At 33.5% G+C, this 24,559-nt stretch overlaps 2 protein-coding genes across 3 annotated transcripts; both read right to left on the minus strand.

Annotated features, from left to right (window-relative positions):
* Window positions 1-7,355: 7,355 nt before the first annotated feature.
* Window positions 7,356-14,653, minus strand: LOC123215140 (ceramide synthase LOH2). Of its 2 annotated transcripts, XR_006501956.1 has the most exons (7): window positions 14,341-14,653; window positions 12,460-12,668; window positions 11,417-11,572; window positions 8,837-9,022; window positions 8,569-8,747; window positions 7,873-7,979; window positions 7,746-7,830 (listed from the first exon to the last, which is right to left on the minus strand). XR_006501956.1 is itself a non-coding variant. In XM_044635211.1 (6 exons), the coding sequence occupies exons 1-6, from the start codon at window positions 14,455-14,457 to the stop codon at window positions 7,960-7,962; spliced, it is 867 nt and encodes a 288-aa protein (XP_044491146.1). In that variant the 5' UTR covers window positions 14,458-14,652; the 3' UTR covers window positions 7,356-7,959. The 2 variants fall into 2 exon arrangements, 1 of the variants encoding a protein (XP_044491146.1); XM_044635211.1 differs by having other exon boundaries at window positions 7,356-7,979; window positions 14,341-14,652.
* A 1,094-nt stretch (window positions 14,654-15,747) lies between these two features.
* Window positions 15,748-18,297, minus strand: LOC123213458 (abscisic acid 8'-hydroxylase 4-like). The gene is made up of 9 exons (XM_044632894.1): window positions 17,989-18,297; window positions 17,566-17,893; window positions 17,171-17,320; window positions 16,833-17,081; window positions 16,658-16,750; window positions 16,490-16,568; window positions 16,287-16,393; window positions 16,066-16,184; window positions 15,748-15,977 (listed from the first exon to the last, which is right to left on the minus strand). Exons 1-9 carry the CDS (start codon window positions 18,192-18,194, stop codon window positions 15,863-15,865), a joined length of 1,446 nt encoding a protein of 481 aa, XP_044488829.1. The 5' UTR covers window positions 18,195-18,297; the 3' UTR covers window positions 15,748-15,862.
* Between the last annotated feature and the right edge of the window lie 6,262 nt (window positions 18,298-24,559).

Here is a 24,559-nt window from a genome sequence, read left to right on the forward strand (position 1 = left end):
GAGTGGAGTGAGTGTGAGCGCGTTATATATGGGTTGGGTGTCGACGTGGCGGGCAGCTGTACACCGTTCACACACGGGTTTGAAGCATACTTGGTCCACGTGATGACAGAGCAGAGGCAGAGAGGCCTCAAGCGTTGCATGGCTGGTGACGTCAGGACGTGGACACACGCGGAACACAGGACGGTTGGCCAGAAAAGGCTTTAACGGGGTTTTACGAGATAAGAGATATTTCTGTTCTTCTAGAAGGACAGGGACACACGTCATTTCACTGGACATTCATATCAATAACCCTTACTGAACTCTGAAGGTCACGGCCTTAAGACTGTCCGTCAAGGGAATTCAACGGCAGGCCAAACGTTTGACTGCTTCTTAATTTAAAATTATATTAAGGATTTATATATTATTTAGATATTTAATTATATATACAATATTTTATTAAAAAATTTAAAATTTGTTTACCTTAAAGAGTAATTTAAATAATAAAGTTAGAGGTATCTAAATAATAAAAAGAATGTAAATTTAAAATTTATTATAGATATATTAAAATAAAAAATTGTAATTTATTATAAAACAAAAATTTTATCATATTTGATATAATTAGTTTGAGATTAATTATGTTAAAAAAAAAAACTCAATTAAACACAAGGTTACTAACTCAATTAAGAGTTCCGTATTATAAAAAGTCCTAATTTTTTATTTTTTTCTGATTTTCCATATGCATATAATAATTAAACTCTAATTTAAAAAAAATTAGGCCTATAAATAAAAAAAAATATCCTTAGAAATAATTGAATATTTGGATTAAACATTAGTTAGTCGTGGAAAATGAATAAATTGGAAGAAAGAAAAAGCAGAGTATGAGGTGACAGTGAGATATAAAAAATACGCGGGCGTTTGGAAGGGGAAAGGGCGTGGGGGGCCTACGTGTTCCCACGTTAGTCTGGAAAAGAGAAGGTGACAGTTGGATAAGAGAGGGCCACGTGGTGGAAATGTGAAAGGCAAAGACTAAGCGATTAGCGGATTTGAAAGTGCCAAATCCATCCAGGAGAGAACACAACAGTAAACATCTATTATCCATACAAGGAGAGAAAGGTCAACAGAAAAGAATAATAATAATAATACTCGGGACGTTTGACTGTCCAGGACGAGATGACACCGTATTTACAACTATATAATTGAACATGCCAATCACAATCCAATTTTTTCACTAAGGCAGTCCAACGTAATATTGCCTGTGTTCAGTGAACAGTACACCGGTAAGGCAAATTATTTGAGGGGTGAACAGGTGCAAAATTAGTAAAAGGCCAAACGCCAGTTCCCAACCAAGGCTGGGTGCAAATTCACTTTTTTATTTGATAATTTTTGCAAATTTAAATATTTATTTTTTATTAAATTTTATTATTATTATTAGAAATAAAATCTTTATTTAATAAAAATATTTTAAAAACTATAAATTTATCATATTTCATCGTATTAAGTTTAAAAACTAATAATTTTGTCTTATTTTTCTCTATTTAAGGTTTAAAAAATTAATATTTTCTCTATGGAGTTTTTGTAATAGCTACCAAAGGTCAAAGACAATGGCGATAGTGACATTTTTCCTCCCTTCTGGCTTCTCTCTCAATTATTGTTCATTTTTTATCATCATTGCCCATCACCAATTAGTACACAAAGAGATTATTTTTTACTGCCAGCAACTGCTCCAAAAACCCTAAGGGAGAATATTAATTTTTCAAATTTTAGATAGGAAAATATGAGATAAATTTGTTAGTTTTTAACCCTAGTGGGATGATATTAGTTTTTAAATTTGGTGGGCTAAAATGTGATGTATTTATTATTATATTAAATATTTTTATTAAATAATAATTTTACCTTTGACAATAACATTGAAATTTATTAAAATAATAAGTACTTAGAATTTTTAAAAGTTACTAAATAAGAAAATGAGTTTGCACCAAACTTTGAGTGAAAAATAATCTTTTAGCCTTAGTAAAATATTAAATTAAAAAAAATATTTGAATTCAAATCTTTATCGTATTTATAAAATTTTAATTTATTTAATATAATAATTATAAATATAATAATTATATTTTGAATTTATCCCCTCAGGTAGAATCCCTATTATTAAAAAAAACTGGGCAGTATAATGGAAATGACCAAAATTTAACAAAACAAACAAGTAAATAAAACCGAGGGTTAAACGCGTGCATCCACGTAAATAAGTGCGTGTCAATTGCGCAACGATTAACGCAGTGGCAATATAAAAAATGATTATGTCTTTAATTGTGAATTTGTGTGGGTTTTAGGAGAATTTTTTATTGGTAAAAAAGATCATTATGCTAATTAGCCGAAGAATGAACCAAATTTGTTTTGGGATTTGGAGAGAGGAAAGAAGAAAAGAAACAATGAAGTTGTTGTTCATGCGTAAGTGCTTAGCCATCCTATTCAGGTCCCCCACCCTTTTAAACAAAATTTTAACATTCCACTCTTTTTACACGTAGTCACTTTTCACAATACTGAGGAATTGTAAGTTTAAAACAATTACAAAAGGGTAATGAAATATGATATATACATCATTTATATTTGAAATAAAGATAATTTTATTTTATTTTCTATCAAATATAATTAGAAAGACAAAAGAGAGAGATCAAAGGAAGAGATAAGAGGGAAGAAAGGATGGCCAACGATTAGAGAAAGATAAATCGATGTCAGAGAAAGAGGAACAAACCTTAGAAGGGGTTTTTGTCACTTTTTAAATTTTGAGTTAGAGAAAAATATAAATTTTTAAATATGAAAGAGGTAAATGTGATAAAATTTTAATTTTTTAATAAATAACGGTTTAACCGCTAACTTTAACTAATATTTAAATAGAAATTTGATTATGGGTAGGTATTTAAATTAAAAAAAATTAGAGGATAAGTGTTTAAGTTTTTATTATATCTTGGATGGGAATAAGTCTTCTGGCCTTCTTCCTTTTAACCAGCCGTCTCCCGATAATAGATTGCAAGGCATGATCAAAAAATTGAAACATGGGTGGAAGACTGGTTGAATCTTGTACAGATGCGTGAACTGGCTTGAGTAGGGATACCTGAAAGACACCATGTATTCTGGTATTTGAAGGTAGCTGGAGTCTATAAGCATTGCCCCTATCGTATCCTAGATTTGACTCAGAGCTCCCGCTTTCCCGAGTTCATTGTACGCTGTCAATAAGGTTAAAATACAAGGTAATCCTAATCACCAACTGAAATTTTCTTTCTGTCCTTTTCTTAGCTGTTGACGATTTCAGCATGTGTTTTTTCCCTAGTGAGATGTTTCAGTTGCTGCGGAGTGGCTTCTCGAGTTTTGAGAAAAATGTTGACAGCTTCCACTTTAGAGTCATGTAGGAAGTACAAAACATGAGGAGGATGTTGCAATAATGCCCATACAAGGCTTCAAAAGGGGCCATTCTGATGCTGGAGTGGTGTGACGTGTTAACCAGAACTTTACTGTTGGTATACGTCAACAAATGAAATGATGGGCCAGACTGCTGTAATATAAAACTAAAAGGACAGTGGTGAATTTCAAGACTACTAAGAGGGTCTCTCCAAATTGTTCCACAAATATATAAAAAAAATGTATAACGGCTGTGATAGTTAAGCCTTCGTATTTTGTAAAAAATGACCTCAAACCATTGTTTATGGAATCTTCCCTTTTTCTCTTTATGAACCTTTCGTGCTTAATCTATGTTTGATGATTTTTTGCTACTTCAATTATTTACTCACTTGATATTAGAGCACAAGTCAAATAGTAATTCTAACATTTTAAAATATTTTTAATACAAGTAATAATATATTTAACCAATAACTAGTTAAGTCAAACAGTAGGTTTAATAATTTAAAGTATTCTTAGATATAAAGAACAACGTATTCAATCAAAAATTGGATAAGTCAAACAATGGGTCTAATAGTTTATGATAGTTGCACTTGAATAGAAGTGTTGAAAAAGAAAGAGAGTCTTACATCTAATAAAATTAAGTAAAATAAGTGATATATAAATGTGTGGATTAGATTTTAACATAAACCAATTAGTTTTATATAGTGTAAGTTTTAATCTCTATAGTTATAGATTCAATATATTACCGAGATTGACTAACGACAATCATTGGTACAAGGTATGTGGAATTTCCCCGGTCATGCACTTTAGATAGTAATTTAATTACCTATTCACTACTTTAGTCTGCCCATATGTTTTTGGACAGTAGACTATTGATAATTGTAATCCTACCTTTTATAATTTGAATAACTCCTGCAAATATTGCTAACGAAAATACCCCCTCGATCACTAATTATAGTATTTGGCATTTCATGTAGTTTGTAGACTTTTCTTAACAAAGTTGTGCCACTGTCACCACCGAAAAGAGATTAATCAATTTGATAAAATATGTGTATTTTGTAAGTCGATCCACCACAATCAGTATAACAATTTTTCATAAGACTTTGGAAGGCCTTCAATGAAGTCCATGGTATAGACTTCCCAAGGGAATAGGTAAAGACTGAAGTAGTCCAAGATGAGCCACATTTTCAGGTTTATACCATTGAAAAACCTAACATTCCTTGACATTGTTTCCTAAAACCTTCCACAATCCCTTCCAATAGCAAAATGAAGTCAATTTCTTTGTAGTAATACTAACCCCTAAATGGCTCCCCATTGTCAAATCATGATAAAGGGTGATAAGGTCATTCCTCAAGGTGGCATATTTCCTTTCCACATATCTCCCTTGTTTTTAAAGCATTAGGAAGTTTTTGTTTACCTGATATGATGGATCGTAATTGATCTTTCGTAAACCAAGACTCCTCAATCCTTTTAAGTAATTTAGATGGTAGAATCATTGTTACTAGATTGTTAATTTTTGCCCTAACTCATGGCAGTCTTGATAAGACATCTACTGTCACATTTTCTTTTCCTTATTTATACATGACATCATAGTCAAATTGCATAAGTTTAGCTACACATGCTTGCTGAGATGGGGTTGTGACTCTTTGCTCCAACAGATGCTTCAGGTTTTGATGGTCTGTCTTAATAGTAAAAGGTTGATTCACTACATAAGCTTCCTATTTCTTGATAGCAAATAGGATAGCTAACATCTTCTTTTCATATATAGGTAATAGTTAATTTTTAGGTGATAGTGTTTTGCTTATGTAAGCAATACAATGGCCACCTTGCATTATAGCAGCACCTATTCCCTCACCACATGCATTCGTCTCAATCAAGACCCTTTTAAAAAATTCCAATAGTGCCAGAAGACGTGTAGTTATCATTGCCTCCTTCAATTTCTAAAAGGCCTCTTGGGTTGTGTCATTCCATTGGAGAATAGTGTTCTTGAGCAACTTTATAAGGGGTCTTGCTAAGTGATCATACCCCACACCTTAACAAATTTCCTATAATAGCCAGTGAGCTCTAGCAATCTTCTTTGCTATTTGAGAGCTTTAGGCACTAGCCAATCAATTACAGCCTTGATTTTTTCAAGGTTAGTGCTCACTCTTTCTGTTATGATGATGTGTCTTAAATAGTCCGTCCAGGTTTGATTAACAACTTTGATCAATCATACCTGTAACATCTTAAATTAACTGGTGGAGCATCCTCCCTAAGAATGATTTGATGACCTTGACCCCTTTTAGGGGGGAGCCCAGTCTGCTCACTAATGATATCATTGTACTGATTTAAAAGGTGCTTTAGTTCCTTCCAATTGTTATAACTAATGCCTCCATAGATTCCAACAAAATTACCCCTTCGTCTTCATATGGAAGTATTAGTTGAATGGAAGCCAACTGTTGGTAAACCATAGACTCCCCAAGCTCCTTAAAATTCTAGAAAATATCACCATGGGTTGCCAACCATGCACCCCCTAAAATAAATCATGGTTGTGCAATGGCATGATGAATACATCAGTGGTGAATTGCTGCCCTTTAACCTTCCACTGGAATCCTTCTCAAACATGATGCATCTAAGTTCATGACCATTAGCCACCTATTCTCTGGTCCCCTCTACCGGTTTCAATTGATAGCCAAACTTGGACGTTGTCTTCTCACATAAAAAGTTATGTGCATTGCCCGGGTCCACTAGGATATATAGAGGTTTCTTCCTATGAACTCCTCTCAATTTCATCATTATAGGCCCTACAACTCTATTGAGAGCATTCAAAGAGAGCTACATCAAACTGGTTTCTGTCAACTCTTCCACATCCCTTGGTTCCCCTTCTTTGTCCTCTCCCCTATCCTTTTATAACTATAAGATGAATATTTGTTTCTTCTTAAATTTATGGTCAAATGCATACTTTTCATTGAACAATGCTACATGGTCAAATGCATACTTTTCAAACATGAATGCATCAAAGTTCATGACCATAAGCCACATATTCTCTGGTCCCCTCAACTGGTTTCAATTGATAACCAAGCTTGGAGGTTGTCTTCTCACATAAAAAGTTATGTGCATTACCCGGGTCCACTAGGATATATAGAGGTTTCTTCCTATGAACTCCTCTCAATCTCATCATTATAGGTCCTACAACTCCATTGAGAGCATTCAAAGAGAGCTATATCAAACTGGTTTCTGTCAACTCTTCCACATCCCTTGGTTCCCCTTCTTCGTCCTCTCCCCTATCCTTTTGTAACTATAAAGTAAATACTTGTTTCTTCTTATATTTATGGTCAAATGCATACTTTTCATTGAACAATGCTACATGTAAACGTTTTTTGTATACAATTTATATACATAGATGATGTGTGATCATGTGATGAATTATTACTTTATCTTTAATTCAAAATTATTCGATTATATGATAACAGATCATTTGTGTATCTATAGTGTGTACTGGTAGTTTTATTGCTTTTCATTACACCCTTGGTTTCAATTGGTAGCCAAGCTTGTTTTTCCTTATCCAACTCTCCGCTAGTCAAGGCTCTGTTTCCTGTTAACATGGAAGCAGTATGTAACTCAGGCACATTTGGTGAGTAATCCTGCTCGAGGATTTTGTTTTGCAGGTGGTGGGGGAGCATTGGTATCGTGAAAAGTAGAGAGGGCTATATAGGGTGCTCCTAGACGAGGGGTTTGGTTAATGGTTTTGACTGATCCCTTGTGACAACCACTGTGATTTCTTGCAATTTAACTAGTGAATAGGCTTCTGCCAATGTCTTAGGCTTGAACATCCTAACAGACATCTACAAAACATCGTACCAAAGCCTGAGCTCTTGTACCATCAGCTATAACAAGAATCAAAAGCTCTAATACCAAATTGATGCCACCTAAATTGAAGAATGAACACAAAACGACAGAGAAGAGAAGAACGAGAAAATTTGTTTTGGATTTTAGAGAGAAGAAAGAAAGAACAATGACATTGTTATACATGCAAAATTGTCCAATCCAGGTCTCCACCCTTTTAAACAATATCTGAACATCGACTCTCCTTACACTTAATCACTCAATGCAATACAACTGAATAGGCACTTAAAAAAATTCGTAGCAATGACATCGTCTTGTGTTTAATGAAATGCAGCGTATAGATCCTCCTCCCATGCCCAAACGGCACCGTCTTCCTCCTAAAGATTCAAATTCGCAGCTGATCATCTACTTCATCAAACTTGAAAAATATTACACCGTACAAAAACTGAAATCTTATACCTTTCTTTTCTATTTCTCAATATAACAACTAAACTAATATCAAAACATGGGTTTATCGGGGTGAATGATACAAGAATTGCCTAATGTTGTACACCAGAAAAAAAAAAAAAAAAAAAGACAATATATCATTGGTTCTTCTATTTCTCCTCTCCACCCCAAGAAGAATTAATCAAAAACTGTAACAAACATTTCACCCACCGTATCAATTCAATTGAGCACATAGCTAAATCTACAAAATAGTCATTTAGTAATCTCTCCTCGCTGCTAATATCATCAGCAACAACAAAATCTTCAATCTTTCACCTAATCGTCGTCCTCAGAATCTGCATTTGTTAGCACAGAATTTGTTAACAGCCCTTCACCAAAATAACCAATATGCTGATTGATATTAATAATAAACAAAGTTAAAAATGATGATGCATGTTGTTTTAGCATCGTCGTTTTACGGGTGCGTTTGCAAACTCGATGTATTAGATTTTTATATTTGTTGTCACAATGAAAATGTATAGTCAAGGAATAATGGCAACAGCAATAACAACAACAAACCTAGACACGTCCTATTTCCCCCCAGAATGGATCCCATCAACTCTACTTCAAGGGAGAAAAAGATGTTAAAGCAAATTCTTCATACTATATATGGGACCACTAGGAGTAATGGTAAAGAAGTTGGTCTCTCATATTACGTAAGTGGGCATTGGTCCCAGTTGACTGATAATACAATTATGTAAGACACTTGCAACATAAAAATGAGAGCAGGAGTTTACTAGAACTATTCATGATTCACCCCTCCACAGACAACCAAAGCAGAAAAATGGACTAGATTCAGAGAGAGAAAAACAGGTCATAACCAGCAGCCAAGGGGTAAGATGAATATATATATATATACAGTTAGCATTAGTTAGCAGAGCTTACCAGATCTAATATCTTCTCCGACTTTTCCCCTATTTTTCAGCTGTCTTTGAATCATTGAGCATATGAGAACCCACCAATATATGTGGAACACAAGTAGCATCAGTAGCATTGTATTAAAGACATAGTACAGGACTGTGGAATAAATCTCTGATAGCTTCAAGTAGTTCATAAGATCGTAGCTGAAAAATGCCAATAATAAAAGCAAATAAGCTAAAGGAACCACTGTACAGCCAAATGAAGTCTAATCAAATTGCTCATGCAGGCAAACCTTGAAGTTTTGATGACCCAAAATGGAAAGAAAACTAGTCGTAGTACAAGCCATGAGATGGCAAATAACCCAAAGAATACACTTGCCCCGAGCTCTTTCTCAGAATACTTGAACACTTTGGCAGCTTCAAGAAATACATCACTAGCATCATGCAAGGCAAGGATAATTGTGCCAATCCGGAAAAAACTGTAAACAGAAAAAATAATTATTAAGTTTCACTGGATATGTTAATCATAAAATAGCATGTTTAATATAACCTACTCCAGTACAAAAACCAATAAGGGCAGATGCATGCAAACCTCGCAAGAGTTCAACTGCCAATTACAAAAGTTCTCTTACGTTGTATAACTATGTTGATGCATACATGCTTGAGAAAAATAATTAGTAAGAAAGGAACAATTGACTCGTATAATTGAGCTCATTTTCAAGCTTATCAATAACTAACAGTATTAATACAAAATAACATCTTCTTTATGTCACTTCTGCCACTCAAGGACGAAAGGACAAGAAAATATTTACAAAATAGTTAAGATAACCATCTTACTGCTATTAACTTAACAACTGAAAGGACCTGACAACTTCAATAAAACCTTCTAAAGGATAAACTATGTTGCATAACATGACCAGAATTAGGTAATCAGAGTCTTTCGTGCCAGAAATGTAGTAGAAAAGCATCCCAATGGCACAGCATTCTTTACAAATTTTTTTTTATTGATTGACCTCTAATTTCTTTTTTTTTTTTTTTTGTATCTTTTTCCCCCTTTATACAGGAAAATTTAAATCGAGCCCCTCCCTAACCTTAGTGTCATCAGGATTCAATCTGAAGACCTCTAAAGAGATCCAACAAAACTGAACTAGTATCCACCCAATGACACAATGAGGACTTGAGAGTAAAGGAAAATTATATAAATAAAATAAGTATCAGTGAATAGATATGAAAGGTTCTATACACTTAGCCATGTTTGCAACTAGTTCAACAGGGTTACAGACCATGTAAAAACTAGGGTTGTAAAGTGTTCAAAATAAGCCAAAGCTCAAAAGTTTATCTACAAGTTTGCACACTACCGCACCACTATTAAACTGACCATACATCCAAAAATTTTAGGCCACAATACAACAATTAGCATAAACTGCCACAGATGGTGCTCCACTACTACCTCAAATCTAAAGCTTTTATGCATAACTACATAGATGCACATGATCACATAAAGAGAGATGTTTGCTGTTAGGATCCCAAGTGCAAGGTATGGGACTTGGATCCCACATTGAAAAGTATGGACAACTAGTGTGGGGTTTATATGGCCTTAGGCTTTCCCATCTCAATAGTTAGCTTTTGAGGTGGGAGTTCTCCTAAGGTTCGTATCATTTGGTATCAGAGTCATCACTATGTCTTCCAGTTGCAATCGTGCGGCGCAGATGCTGACGCCGGCATTGCAGTGTTCGCCCCGGGCTAGCAGGGAGTTAACGCACAGCTAGCCTGCATGGGCGCCGAGGCTGCAGAGTGTGATGGTATGTTAGGATCCCAAGTGCAAGGTATGAGACTTGAATCCCACATTGGAAAGTATGGGCAACTAGTGTGGGGTTTATATGACCTTGGACTCTCCCATCTCAATAGTTAGCTTTTGAGGTGTGGTTCTCCTAAGGTTCGTATCACTTGCACTATTGAAACCTGAAATACTTAAAAAATTGTTGCACGTTCATATAGTCAGTTGGCAACCCTCAAGAACATGATTTATTTTATCATCAAGGCAGCTCAATTTGGTTTTACATTCTCACAGAGCATGAAATTTGTTTATCACTAAACAATTATTAAATCTCCACAACCTCAATCAATATTCCAAATAACTCAAGGACACAAGTGCATGCAGTTCATAGAGCAATTATATGTGAATATACTCATTTTAAGGGACAACTTGTAAGATCAAACTTCATTCCTCATATGATTTAACTTTCTTAACAAGCAATAAAAGATACAATGCAGTTTATTCAAAGAATAATTAAAGAATATAGTTACCTTAAAAAATTGTTCCTAAAACATCTCAAAAAATAAAGAGAGATGAATACTAAAAAGTTTTGCCACATCCCTGGTTCAAGTTAGTGTTGTGATATGCTAAAATGCACAATAATATCAAATTCTAATATACTTCCCTACATGCAAGACTGAATGTGATTAAACTTCACATGATTCAGACATACAAAAACAAACACATGGAATCAAACACATAATATACAAGTGGATTCCAAAAACATGCTTAGCTTACACAATATAAATATTACACATAATTTCATAACTAGAATGATATAAATATTACACAAGATCTCTTAGACAAGCTAATTCTTATAACCATTAATAAAAAAAACTTAATGCTATAGGAAAAGGTCCAGCAATAGTATTTAAACTCTAAATTATCATATCAAAAACAAAAAAGATGTGAAGGCAGATATAGGCCAACAATGTGAATTCAAAAGAATATATAGGATATCAACAATATTTAGAAACAGCTATCAGTAGCAGAACAATGACTTTAAGCTATTAAATACTAACTTGCAAGTATAATTACACAAGCTTTGATTTATTACCTAGAAAGGTATGAGTATCCAATCAGGATAACTGTAATTACATGATGAGACATCATTACAGAAAAATCCTTTCTACGAGTTTCCCACATCAAGAGGGCAGCAATGCTGTAGATGTAAAACCCACATTGGCACATGTAGAAAAGCATTACAGGAAACCTGAAATGGAAAATGACGCAAGTCACTATGGAAAATTGAATGATGAAATTAAGTCATTTGACAGTAGAACTCAACTGTATTAGGAACCATCCACAGGCATGCACATAAAAAGAAGAAGAAATAGAAAAGAAAAACATTATGTGCATGTAAGTAGGAAGGCCAAAGATATATCTTCAATTGAAGATTCAAAAATAGATTCATTCCTTGACAGTCAAATTCTTATACCATCAGACAACACCAAGGGCATTATTGGCCTGCCATCTTCAAAATACATACATACATGCATACATACATATACACACTGCTTAGAGATAGATGAATTTATAGTAATCTGTTCAGAAAAAATGAGATCTGCAAACCCTGATTCTTTTCACGCAATTTTCAAGCCATTGGACAAAAGAAACTGCAGTTTAATAGAAATCATCTCACAAAAAGAAAACTGATAAAGTAAAATATAAAACTACATGGGCTCATCTTTATGAGTGCTGAACTGCACTTTCATTTTTGGGCACTTTGTTCTTCTAGTAGTCATGTAACATCAATTTAAAAATGCAAAGAGATTGCCACACAAATATGAAAAATGGATAGTAGTCATTTGAACATTACATCCAATTATGCACACTACAAAAGCACCTATTGACACTAAATATACAGCATTCAGCTATCCAGTACTTAGACTAACAATCAAAGTATATGCATACTCACTTGCGACTTTAGTAGTCATGTAATACCCATTAAAAAATGCTGGATGATAGCCACTCAAATAAAAAAGTCATTTGAGCATTAAATCCAATTATGTACACTACAAAAACACCTATTGACACTAAATATACAGCAGTCAGCAATCCAGTACTTAGACTAACAATCAAAGTATACACTATACTCACTTCAACTCTTGATTTGGATAGCCATCGAAATACAATTTTGTATCTCTGAACCATGGCTCATGGTAGGCAATTTTGAGAATACAAAATTCGACAGTAGCATAGTACGTTAACTTCCACATAGATTCGGAAATTTTCCCAACTTTCACCCTTGTAGCTTCATTCATCTTCAATGGGAGATTTCTCTTACTCAACAACCAGATGGCCAACCGCTACAAAAACATGATGAATGATCAATACAAAAACAAAAAATTAAGTGTTTATATATCTTACACACTCAAACATTTACATGATCAAAAGTACTGATACAAGTGTTCAGTTCATTAATTATCTCAAACAATATGTAAACTGAATTATTGCTTACTTTGATCATTGAAAAAATAAAGTTCTTTACCATGATCATAGAAAAAGTAAATTTATGTTCTTCATTACAGGAAGTCTGCTAAAGATAGAACATCATTACAGGAAAGGATGGACAATTCAAAATAAATATAGAATCAACTAATAAAATGAATTTGGGTTACTGAAAAAGGAGCAGAATTCCAACCTACAGCTTCACTTTTTACATTCTGCCACAGGTTATATAGAGTGAGGTAAAACCAACATAAGAAAATTGCCTTCTGTATCTCATAACTGAAAATTCATTATATGCTTCTACAAAACATGACATTAAATACAAGCCATATTGCTAAAATAAACATGTGCACACATCTATATAACATTTCTAGAAACTGGAACATAAGAAACTAAAATCTAAGTTTCATTTCTAGCAGCTTGAAAAATTATACCACCACTTGAGTACTATCTTAGGATGCATCTACGCATGAAAGAATACAAACTTCGCAAAAATCATTTAAAATTTTTCTTCATTATTTTCCATTAATTGGAACTACAATGCAAAGAGAAATATTGTGCTTCATCACTATGCAAAAAGGTCAATTGATGTATCAAATTCACTTATTCAATATCTATAATATTAGACGCCTTTTCCATAGTCACCACAAGAAACAACTGCCATTTCTGCTTGATATTTAAAACTTTAACCTACCCTGGTAGAATCAAATAATGCAATCCAAAGTGATTGAAAAGCTACACAAAACTTAAACAAATATATATTTGAAAACGCATGCAAGTGTATGCTACAAAATTCCCCTGCGACCTTGAGTGCATAACTGATTAGATAACATTGTCAAATCTCAAATATACACGAGCTTATGCATAATGCAATATCAGAAAAGTCCTTATACCACAATTTTCACCACCAATGACAAGGTCTATCTCACACTAAAAAGTAACAGAACATGATCAAGTTTAAGGAGATTAGTACTATCTGAAACAGATCAAGCTTTCGCGTCATTTATCATTCAGGCCCAAAGTGCCACTTTATCATCAAGAACTGCTATCTTTACAACTTTCTACTTTTTTGCTTTTTCCTGTTCATTATTTTCCTCCTTTTCTCTCTTTTTTCCATAATTTTACTTTACAAGAATTGCCAGAAACCAAATAAATTTCATGAGCCAATAAGATTCATATGCCACATTTTTTAAATGCAAGAACTCCAACATCCTGCAAAACCTGCAACTAATCCTCAATCCTTCACCCAATCACCAAAAACAAAAGAAACAACAACTTGTAACGTATTCTCCTTCGCTTCCTAAACAAGAACAAAATCTAATTCAACTACTTAAAAAACCAAAGCAAATAATGCAGCTGAGCTTAATCCACAAAGTTTCTTTCATTTTCTTGGCTTTGACGAGCACAACTGGAACTTATCCAAACGAATGGTGAAAACAGAATCAACTCCAATTCAACATCCAAGAAAAGCAACACAAACGCTGAAAGAATCTAAAAGAGTCAACTGAAGGTAACAAAGAGAAATCTTACTCGAAAAATGTATTTATCGAGCAAGAACCTGGCGACGACGAAACCGGGAGCGAATAACACGGCGATGAAGAAATGCCACGTGTCAGGCGCCCCACTTTGATTCCAGATCGAGTCCATGCGTGAATTAAAACGAATTGAAGCGAGACTAGACTCCTCAATCAACTAAAACAAATCAAAATAATCATCTCCAAGAATTAAAACGGCTTTGTAGAGATTTCGAACTCGCTAAAATTGAAGCTCTGCGCTGGGGAGATGGAGTTTATGATCGATCTTAGTAAGGCTTAGCCGTGTGCGCTTAATTTTGAAGCCTATTTTGAGAAATGTTAATAATAAATATATTGAGGTGGGCCCCACAATCACAACGTGACGGGTGGGATGCGTTGCGACTGTCAATTTCCGGATTTATTAAACTATTAATGAAAGATTAAGAAAATTATTAATCTATTTCTGACTCTAAATCAAATTGATCAATTTAACTATTAAGTTAATTATCTAATGGAGTTGACTAAGCAAACGCCATTCAATTGCCGTTTGCAGGGATTGGCAGGAGGCGGTTTTTTCTTTTTTCTTTTTTTAATATTTTAAAATTAAATTCCTGATTTAATTGATGATTATTCGATATAATTAATTTAATTTAAAAAATAATATGACTCAACTAAGATTCCCCCTAAATATTTTTTAAAAAATTCCAAAGATTGCTAGTAAAAATTTCTATAGTTTCTGCTCTCAGCCCAAATAGAATTATAAGACATAACCAAGTCTAGAGACTAATACAAGCCCACTTAAACTTTGGTGACTTTATTTTAACTGGATTCAAATTGAATTGAGTTTGAGTTCACTATAAAATTATTTGAATTCAACTTGTTTGATAAAAATCAAGTTTGAATTGAGCTTTGAACTCGATTCAATACTAAAATAATATTATTTTGATACGTATTAATTAAAACAATATCATTTTAGTTAATTCATATTTGATTTTTCAAACTCAAGAGTCTTACAAATTTAAATTCGAAAATATTGAACTTTCAGAATTAAACTCACTTGAGTCTAACCATTTTAAAACTTAGCTCGAATTCCCTCAAGTTCAGTTTGAATTCAATCATAATTTATTCATCAATAGGGTTGTCCATATAGATTTACAAGTGATAGGTGATTGAGAAAAATCAGTCATGGGGCCACCGTCCACCCGCCGGCCTCAACCGGACAATGGCTTCAAGTAGGCTCAATTCTAGTTTATTTGCCCTCCAGTCAAGGGCACCACCCCCCCTTGTTATTATTTTCATTGTTACACGTGGCATCTCTAAGACCACCTAATTTAAACTCTTAGAACATGGCATACACTCCCTTGATGGTGACAGTTATTTACTTCTTAGTCAAAATCAAACCCACAAAATTACAAAAGGAAAATATTCCAATAATCCTCTTACTTAAAGCTTATTAAATAGTAGTTAACTTTCACACTTATAGAAATTAAAGCTACAATTACAATAGTAGAGTTTGGTTTGGAAATTGAAAATTAAGGTTATTTGACACAGGTTGATGATTTTGCTTCTTTCCAAAATCTGGCTGGGAGCCCTTGTTGAGGAACTGGGAATGGGCCATACTGAATCCCACTTTGAGATCCCACCAAGTCCCACCTGCAACAAAAGAACAGCCATGTCAAAATCAATAGGGGCTCCATTTTTTGTGCAATAAATTGATTGAATCACATTCAGTAAACATTGCCTGAAGTTGGTGAGGAGGTGGTGGATTAAAATGAGCATCTCCAACTTGGCAAGTTCTCTGCCAGGGCAGGCGTGCAAGCCATTGCCAAAAGGCATGAAGCTATAAGGCTTTGGGGCTACCTGCAATCACCCACAAGCACAAAAGTTTGTAACTTTAACCACTAAGATTGCTCATGCCCGCGTGCCCAGAACAATAAATATCAAACACTCATGCTTGTTTACCTCAAATCTAGATGGGTCAAATTTTTTAGGCTCAGAGAAGAATTCTGGATTGTGATGGATGTTCCTAAACAATGGCATCACTTTCCAGCCCTTTGGGATGAGGTACCCTGTAGATTAAGATACAAGTTTTTAGAATAAAAAGTTAAAAACCTCTTAATAAAAAGTGTAAAAAATTTGAAGAATCTTCTAGTTGAAGTCCCCACCTCTGTATTCTACATCAACTACTGCTTCCCTGAATGTGAAAGATATGATGCTTGCCATCCTTAGACTCTCCAGGATCAACTGAAAGTTTAAAAATGTACACACTTAGCCACCATTAATATCATTTTTGTCACCAAGTTTTGACATAACATAATATTGAGGAGACTTACCGTATGTGTGAGTAGCATATTCTTGGTGTCTTGCCATGTTAAGGATCTCTTTCCTGCTGCTGTATTTGATTCGTATATGGCCTTTTGCTCTGCCTGTAAAAATCAGCCATTTAACAATAAAATTCTGTGTATATTTCTCCTGACTGTAGAACAGATTCTTATGTATCTTAATTACCTTTACATCTTCCATAAGTTTTTGGTTATCCAGAAGGTACTTTAGAATCCATGTTAAACCACTAGCTGTAGTGTCCTGAGCTGCAAATAGTACTCCAATTATGTTATCAGCAATTTGATCCTCTGTTAAAGCTTGCCCCTTTCCATCTTTTGAGTTCAAAAGATGACCCAAAAGATCCTTCTTCACTATTCTTTTCTCCTTCCTCTCTCTGATGATCTCATTCACAATCTTACACAGCCTTTTCCTTGCCTTCAATGAGACAATCATTCATAAAAAATAATCACATCTGTTAAATTAAACAAGCAAGAGTACCTTTATAAAACAATCTTGAATTTTACCAAGAGAGCTTTGTGATATGCAGTTCCTGGAATGTTTGTGGGAAAAGAATTGTAGCCTTTGTTTACTATATTATAGTTGTTCTTCAGCTTCTCTCTATGGCTGCCATCCAAATTACCAAAGATGAAGAGAATGCCAACATCAAAAGAAAACTGTAGAGGATCAAATCAAACCCACATGTTAGCAAACCATTGATCCAAACAAAAAGGTGGAGGACCCATATGCATATATAACTCTGAAATATAAAAGTTACTAGCAAAATTATCAATAAAAAAAAAATAATTCTGAGCAACCCCACCAACTATTAAATCAACTCAACTAGACAAGCCAAAACAAGCTATCAATAATCAAAGAACACGAGCTTCACGGTAGAAATATGTATATAAGTACTTAATACCTTCTTCATCTCGTTATAAGTGTTGATGATTTGTCCATCATTGGCCACCCATGAGTCCAAGCTAGCAATGGCAATGGATTCAATATCAGGAATCAGTTTCTTAATCGTTTCCGGGGCTAATGAAGTTTGAACAAGCTTCCTGAGGTGAGTATGATAGTGTCCCTGGTGAAAGAATAGAGCTGAAGGGCCGATCATCTTCTCTTTGCCTCTGGGATACGTCGGCTTGAACAAATAAGCATGAGTCACAAGCACAAATTTTACAGCTTCAGGACTAGCTAGCATCACACAAGGGTAGCCGAGTATGTGCGATTTGAATATCTCTCCATATCTGAAACACGCCACCAAAAAAAAAAAACCAGTCCGAATAAGTACATGCAGAAAAAAAAAAAAACACCTCAAAACAAAGAGATTGATATAAAGAACCTTTTTTCCTTTGCGGCGAAGAAGACATCGGGGTCCTGAGAGTACATTTGGAGAGTTTCCCCAACGTAAGGCCATCCCATTGAGCCTGGAGGAAGCTGAGCAACTCGTTTAGCGTCTCTTCTTCTCTTCCTCACCAAGAAATAATACGAGAGAAGAGTTGAGAGCAAGAGGAAAATGTAAATGAAGATGGCATTTACAGTGTCCATGAGCAAATGTATCACTTGTTGCTAACTGCAATGAAGAAACCAAGGCAAGAAACGATTAACGCTAGCTACCTAGTGAAATATGGAGATCAATAGAATGATCAGTGTGACGGAGGGTTAAGAGGTATATATAGAGTCCAAGATTACAAAGCAGATGAGGAGAGAGATAAAAGTAATTTTGAAGGAAGATTTGCCATTTGGAAGTCAGAAATTGCACTGAATTTTTGAGCATATACCATGTTATGCAACAGTAATTAAGATATGTATAAATATTATACGGTGCATAAATTTGATAAAATTGAATGTGCTCTATTTCTCAGAATTAAAATGAAGTAGATAGGACGTTGACACAACATTAAATGGGGACCAAGTCTCAGTTATATTTAGTACAGATATTGGATCATATTTCATTTGTATTATCAAACACAAGGCAATTTTCTGAACTTTGTACATGCATACTCGGAACCCAGTTCATCTCACAAGATTCTCTTTATAAATATTACTCTCGTAGGTGTAAATAATTAAAAACTACTTAGCCACGGGCTTATTACAAGTTATACAATAGGCCCTATTGGATACAAGTCCACCCATGACGGATCAATCCGATCCAATTTTCTTAATTGTCAAGGGACAATTATTAGTGGTTAATAATTGACAGTTTGACTCTTGTATAAAATCATAACTATCTACCAAAAGATATATACGTTATTTCTTTTACCAAAAGGATTTCTCCACCCAACACACAAATATTGGCACAGATTTTGTCTTCCTAATTAAAAAGCAATACGTAGACAAATAACGTCGTAAAAATATACTAACGTCAATATCTTACACCGTATTCAAAGAAGTTTCATCAAAAGTTACTCCGGATATGTAAATCTCTATTTACAGATTCACATAATTTAATTCTGACATATTTAATTATTTCCTACAGGTCCCAATGGATATTTCCCACCCTAACTTCCATTAAACTCCGATTTTTTATTTTATAAGTTTAAAAAGTCTATTTATTTATTTGTCATTTATTTTTTTTAATGAAAACAACCTGATTCTATTATAAATTACTCATTTTTTCTTTTTTAGTGAAATAATAAAATTGTCACAAACACTAAATACACACATATCAATCTATCTTTATTTTTATTAAAATTATAAATACCCCTTGGTCTTTATCATCAACTACAATCACCCAAAGAGTAGGCTAATGTCGTAAGTAATGTCGATTGGGAAAAAAGTAATTGAACCGACCATGGACAAGAGCGAAGTTTATCTTCTGTAGAGTTGGACAAGTCACAGTGGAGTGGGAGATTTTCACTGGTTGGAACTCTATGATGCGTCATTGCACGTGGTATGGTGTCACATGTAATCGCTTTATTGATATAGTAACAAAATTTCTGCTTTTCAGAATTGTGATGTTGTCCTCCAATGGCATCATTGAAACTCTTCCAACTTCTATCTTTGAATACGCAGAGTTTTGCAACTTGTCCATTCCTTATAATGAGTTTTCTAACAGGATCCCAACAAGTGTAAAAGAACTTTGGTTTTTGGAAGTTGTGAAATTGTAGAAAAATAACTTCTCCTACGGGATACCTTATTGATTGAGGTTGAATTTGATTAAACGTAAAATCTCAATTGACTTTATTATCGATGGTGAGAAGGGATGATGATAAGAGGGAAAATAGAAAGAGTAAAAAAAAAAAGAAAATAATTCATATAAAATGATATTTTTACCCTTTAATGCATTAATTTTTATCAACAAAAATAAATAATAGGTAAAGAAATAGATTTTTTAAACTTAAAAAGTGAAAAATTATTATTTTATCAAAGTTCAAATGAGAAATAGTTATTTGACCTATATAATATGACAGAAAATAATATAGACTAAATAAATATTTTCCACCTGAACTTTAATGAAATGATATTTTCCACCCTTTAAGAATGAAAAATTCATTTTTCCACTAATCTATCAAAGTTAGATGTGAGTTTAACAAGCAAATGATATGTTTATCACTTTTTTCAATATATAATAAGTTAGTGTCGCCTACACCCCTAATAATATAGACAACGTGTTTGGGGCTTATGTGAGGGATGGAGTGTTTTAAAGCTGATATTTGACAAGATTCAACCAAAACAGAACTTTTCAATGATAAATTTTGGTGAGAAGCAACAAATTGAGTGAGATCTAATGGATCTAGATCTAGTTGGTGGTAAGCAAGGGTGGTGGCATTGGAAAGTTGTATATATATGGTTTAAAGCATGACGACAACAATAAAAGGGTTTGATCACATAATCACAAGAAATTTAACGAATGGCAACACAAGAGTAGATAACTGAAGAGAAACAATGCCAACAGTGACAAAATTTTGTGTTAACTTGTGATGGATGAAAATGTGTTAATATGACTAAAAAGGACTTATAAACAAAACCCATTATTAGTGGTCTAGCTCTTTTATTATAACATAACAAATAATTTCAAACGTAATTGAGTTTCTAGAAATGGCCCTAAGATTAAATGAGACAGGCTGAGTCAAAATTGCCTACCTTTGCCTACCCATTTTGTTTTTGCACTATACGGTATGAACTTATAAGAGTTTAACACAGTTGGTAAAGCATATATGCAAACAAAATATCTTCAATCACACACACACTCCATTACATTTTTATACTTAGTATTAATAGGGAGAGGCGTATAATTGTTTTTTATTATAAAAATTTAGTTAATTTTGGTGAAAATTAGATAATTATATTGTAAAGCAAATAGACTATGTAACTTTGTTTATTGACCAAATTAAGTATAGCAAGGGTCCATCTTATTTGATCCCAAAATAAGACAAGATTGGACTTTATCTTTTTTTTTTTTTTTTTTGTCCTTTATGTATTTAGTATAGTAATAAATATGATAGTGAACTGTCACTCATGCCCATATAATCAAATACCTAATTCATTCTTCTTTAATTAAATATTTCTCTAGCGTGAACTAGTGACTTGTGAGGGGTTCCATCGAAAACAGAAAATATAAATAGGGTAGTTTCATCATTTCACAATCTTCAAGGCCTTTATGAGGTGGGACTTGTTTAGCCGGCGCCCTTCATGTGCATGATGGACCCAGTGCTACGGCGGTGCATTATAGCTCACACGTTCGAGCCGTCTGATCCTTAAATTTAAACAAATCAAATGGCCGACATGTCCTGTCTGGGACCTACGCTAAAATTTGTACGGACACACATTCGGAAATGAAAACGTGGAACATTCGAGATGAAGCGGCCCACAAAAGAATCGTGGCGTCAAATCAGATTGAGAGGACGTCAGCTTGTGATAAAAGGTCATGATCAAACACCAGCTGTAAGATGACATGTGTCGAAATCATCCTGGTGAAGGTCCAGAGAATTCGTGGCCGGAGCCAATATATTTTAAAGCTATGACCAAAAATAACATGCAATAAAGAAATATCTATTTCCATCACATTTTTGGAAGAGTTAAACAAATCAACACTTAACTTATATTGTATTTTTATATTTCTGAAATATTTTGCAAATTTATCAAAAATTAAAAAAATAATTTGATGGAAATATTATTAAATCCAAATAGTTTCCCTTAATAAAAAAAATGGCCATAAATTTTCAAGGCTTAAGTGTGAATCTTATTGAATTTACTAAATTTAATCAGCTTAGTGGCAGTGTCCCTTAATGCTTTGTGTTATGACAACGACCAGAGATTAAATTAGGTAGCTTTCTTTCATGTATAAGGAAGAAATATTATTCTAATTTCTAATAATAATATATCATTATATGATTAAATAATTTTTAATTAAATAATAATATTTAATTAAATAATAATATATTATTATTATTTATATAAAAAATTATGCATATAATTTTATTTGGGAAAAAAGACACAACAATTTTAAAAATCAGATGCATTGATTAAGCGTTTTAAAATTTAATGGAGACGCCATCGACCTTTTCTTCTTACTTGTCACAGCCTCCATAAACACAGCAGAAATCACCTTTTGTATAGGGTTGGACATAATATCCTCAACAGCTATGCCCCAAGGGTACTTATTAATTAAATTTGTCTAAACTGCATAATTTGTGGCCAATATTTCTCAAGTTGCCTCCCCTCAAATCAACCGGTAAAGAATCAAAGCGATGATACGTTCCCTTACCCGTCATTATTGCCCCATGCAACGTCTTTAACCTGATTCAAGGTTAGATTATAACACTAAAGGGTTATTTTATTTAAGAAATATTTTATTATTAAAATTAAAAAATTATTTAATATAAATTATTATTATTATATTTAATAAAATTTGACATAAATAATTATTATATTTACTTTAAAATAATAAAAAAATACTAATATATTATTTTAGTAAAATACCTTTAAGTTTAATTATTTTAAAATATTTTTATATTATTTGTTATATTAATTAAAAATAAAATTATTTTTATCTTAAAAAATTAATAAATAAAAATATAATTATAATAAAATCAATATTACTTTGATAATATTTTAATACTTAAAGTGATATAATAATTAGAGTATCTTTTATATTATCTGTCACTTCACTATTAATAATAAAAAATTACCATATTTTTTAATTACTTACTAACTAAATAAATTAATATAAATAATAAATAATAAATTACTAAATTACTAAATTAATCTTTTTGTCATTTGAGCCAAACAACCCTTAACTTCTTGTTAGTAAAATGTGTCCCTTGTCTTATGCCTCACTGAACATGAAACATATTTGGTAAGGTTTGTGCAATCATGGGTCTTAATCCATTTACAGGTGCAAACTCCAATCAAATAAAATTTTTTTTAAACAAAAAATCTCATTTAACTCAAACCATCTTATAAGATGGAACTAACAACATTAAATAAATTAAACCCTAAATTAAATGATTGATTTTATAACTATTACATTATATAAATTAAGAGTTTAATATTAAAATATCATAAAAAACTATTTAAACATATATCTTTTTAATATAAAATATTTTTTTATCATTTAAACTAGCTCAAACAGTTTATACTTCAAATTTAAATGTAAGTTACTTACTGGTCACGGGTCACACTTTGAATATTCTTATTAGGCCAAACGACTATTTCCTACCCAAGGTTTGATGTTTTCTCGAAAATCACTCCTTTAACTATGGAAACACTAAACACCCACTTATGGTCGGTTAGATTTAACCAAACCCTAACGGTAGTAGGGGTAAAATCGTCATTTTTGCTATAATATTAAAAATAAACTAAAATAGAAACTAATTTTACCCCCCTAAACTTTAAAAACTAAAATTTTCCCCCAGCCTAAGTTTTAAAAAATAGCAGTTTTACCCTAGGGTTTGGTTTTGAAATCTCCGGCGACCGTTCCAGCTCCATTGCCGACGGCTTCTCCCTCCCGAAGCAGCCTCTCCTTCCGGCGAATGTTTTCCTTCTATTTGGAGGCTCGATCGGCGTCGGAAATACCTTGGGAGACGAAGAACTTCGTCGAGGAAGATGAAGTTCTTCGTCTCCCCATACAAAGACGAAGCCGTCGTCTTTGTCTAGGAAGACGTCGTCTTAGTCTCCCAAGGCGTTTCCGACGTCGATCCAGCCTCCAAATGGGAGGAAAGTATTCGCCGGAAGGAGAAGCTGCTTCGAGAGGGAGAGGCCATCGACAATGGAGCCGGAACGGTCGTCGACGATTTCAAAACCAAATCCTAGGGTGAAACTGTCATTTTTTAAAACTTAGGCTGAGGGAAAATTTTTAGTTTTTAAAGTTTAGGGGGGTAAAAAGAGATAAAATTTTCAGATGTTAGAGTTTGGTTAAATCTAACCGGTCATAGGTGGATATTTAATGTTTTCATAATTAAAAAGGGGACTTTTGAGAAAACATTAAACCTTGGGTGGGACATAGTCGTTTGGCCTTCTTATTGTTATTGCTGTGTCCCATTCAATTGTGGAAATGAGTTGGATTTACAATTTGGGTAGTGTTTGGTGTATCCTAAAAGGCTAGAAGTACTGCCAAAATGAGATGTGTTTGGGGTGACATTTGCATTGGATACCTATGGAGCTAGCTATAAGGCACAACCGATGGATAATTTGTTTCGGAAAATTTGAACTTCATTGTATCTGGTTGCAATACGAACCAATAAGAAGTAAACATGTTCTATTGAGCATTGACTGACTTTAGAGGTCGAAAATGCTTGAGATATTTAGAATCCGAATGGGCCAATGATAAACAACCAGATCATTTCTTCTTTATTCATTTCAGTCCACGAAAATTGAGAGCATTTGGAGGTATTACACAGGGCTATACCTTATGTAGCTCCAGTAGGTGAGGCTAAATGTCCACAATTCCGATTCCAAACAGGTAAGGT

The sequence above is a fragment of the Mangifera indica genome, chromosome 4 (assembly GCF_011075055.1).
Source record: "Mangifera indica cultivar Alphonso chromosome 4, CATAS_Mindica_2.1, whole genome shotgun sequence".
NCBI lineage: Eukaryota > Viridiplantae > Streptophyta > Magnoliopsida > Sapindales > Anacardiaceae > Mangifera > Mangifera indica.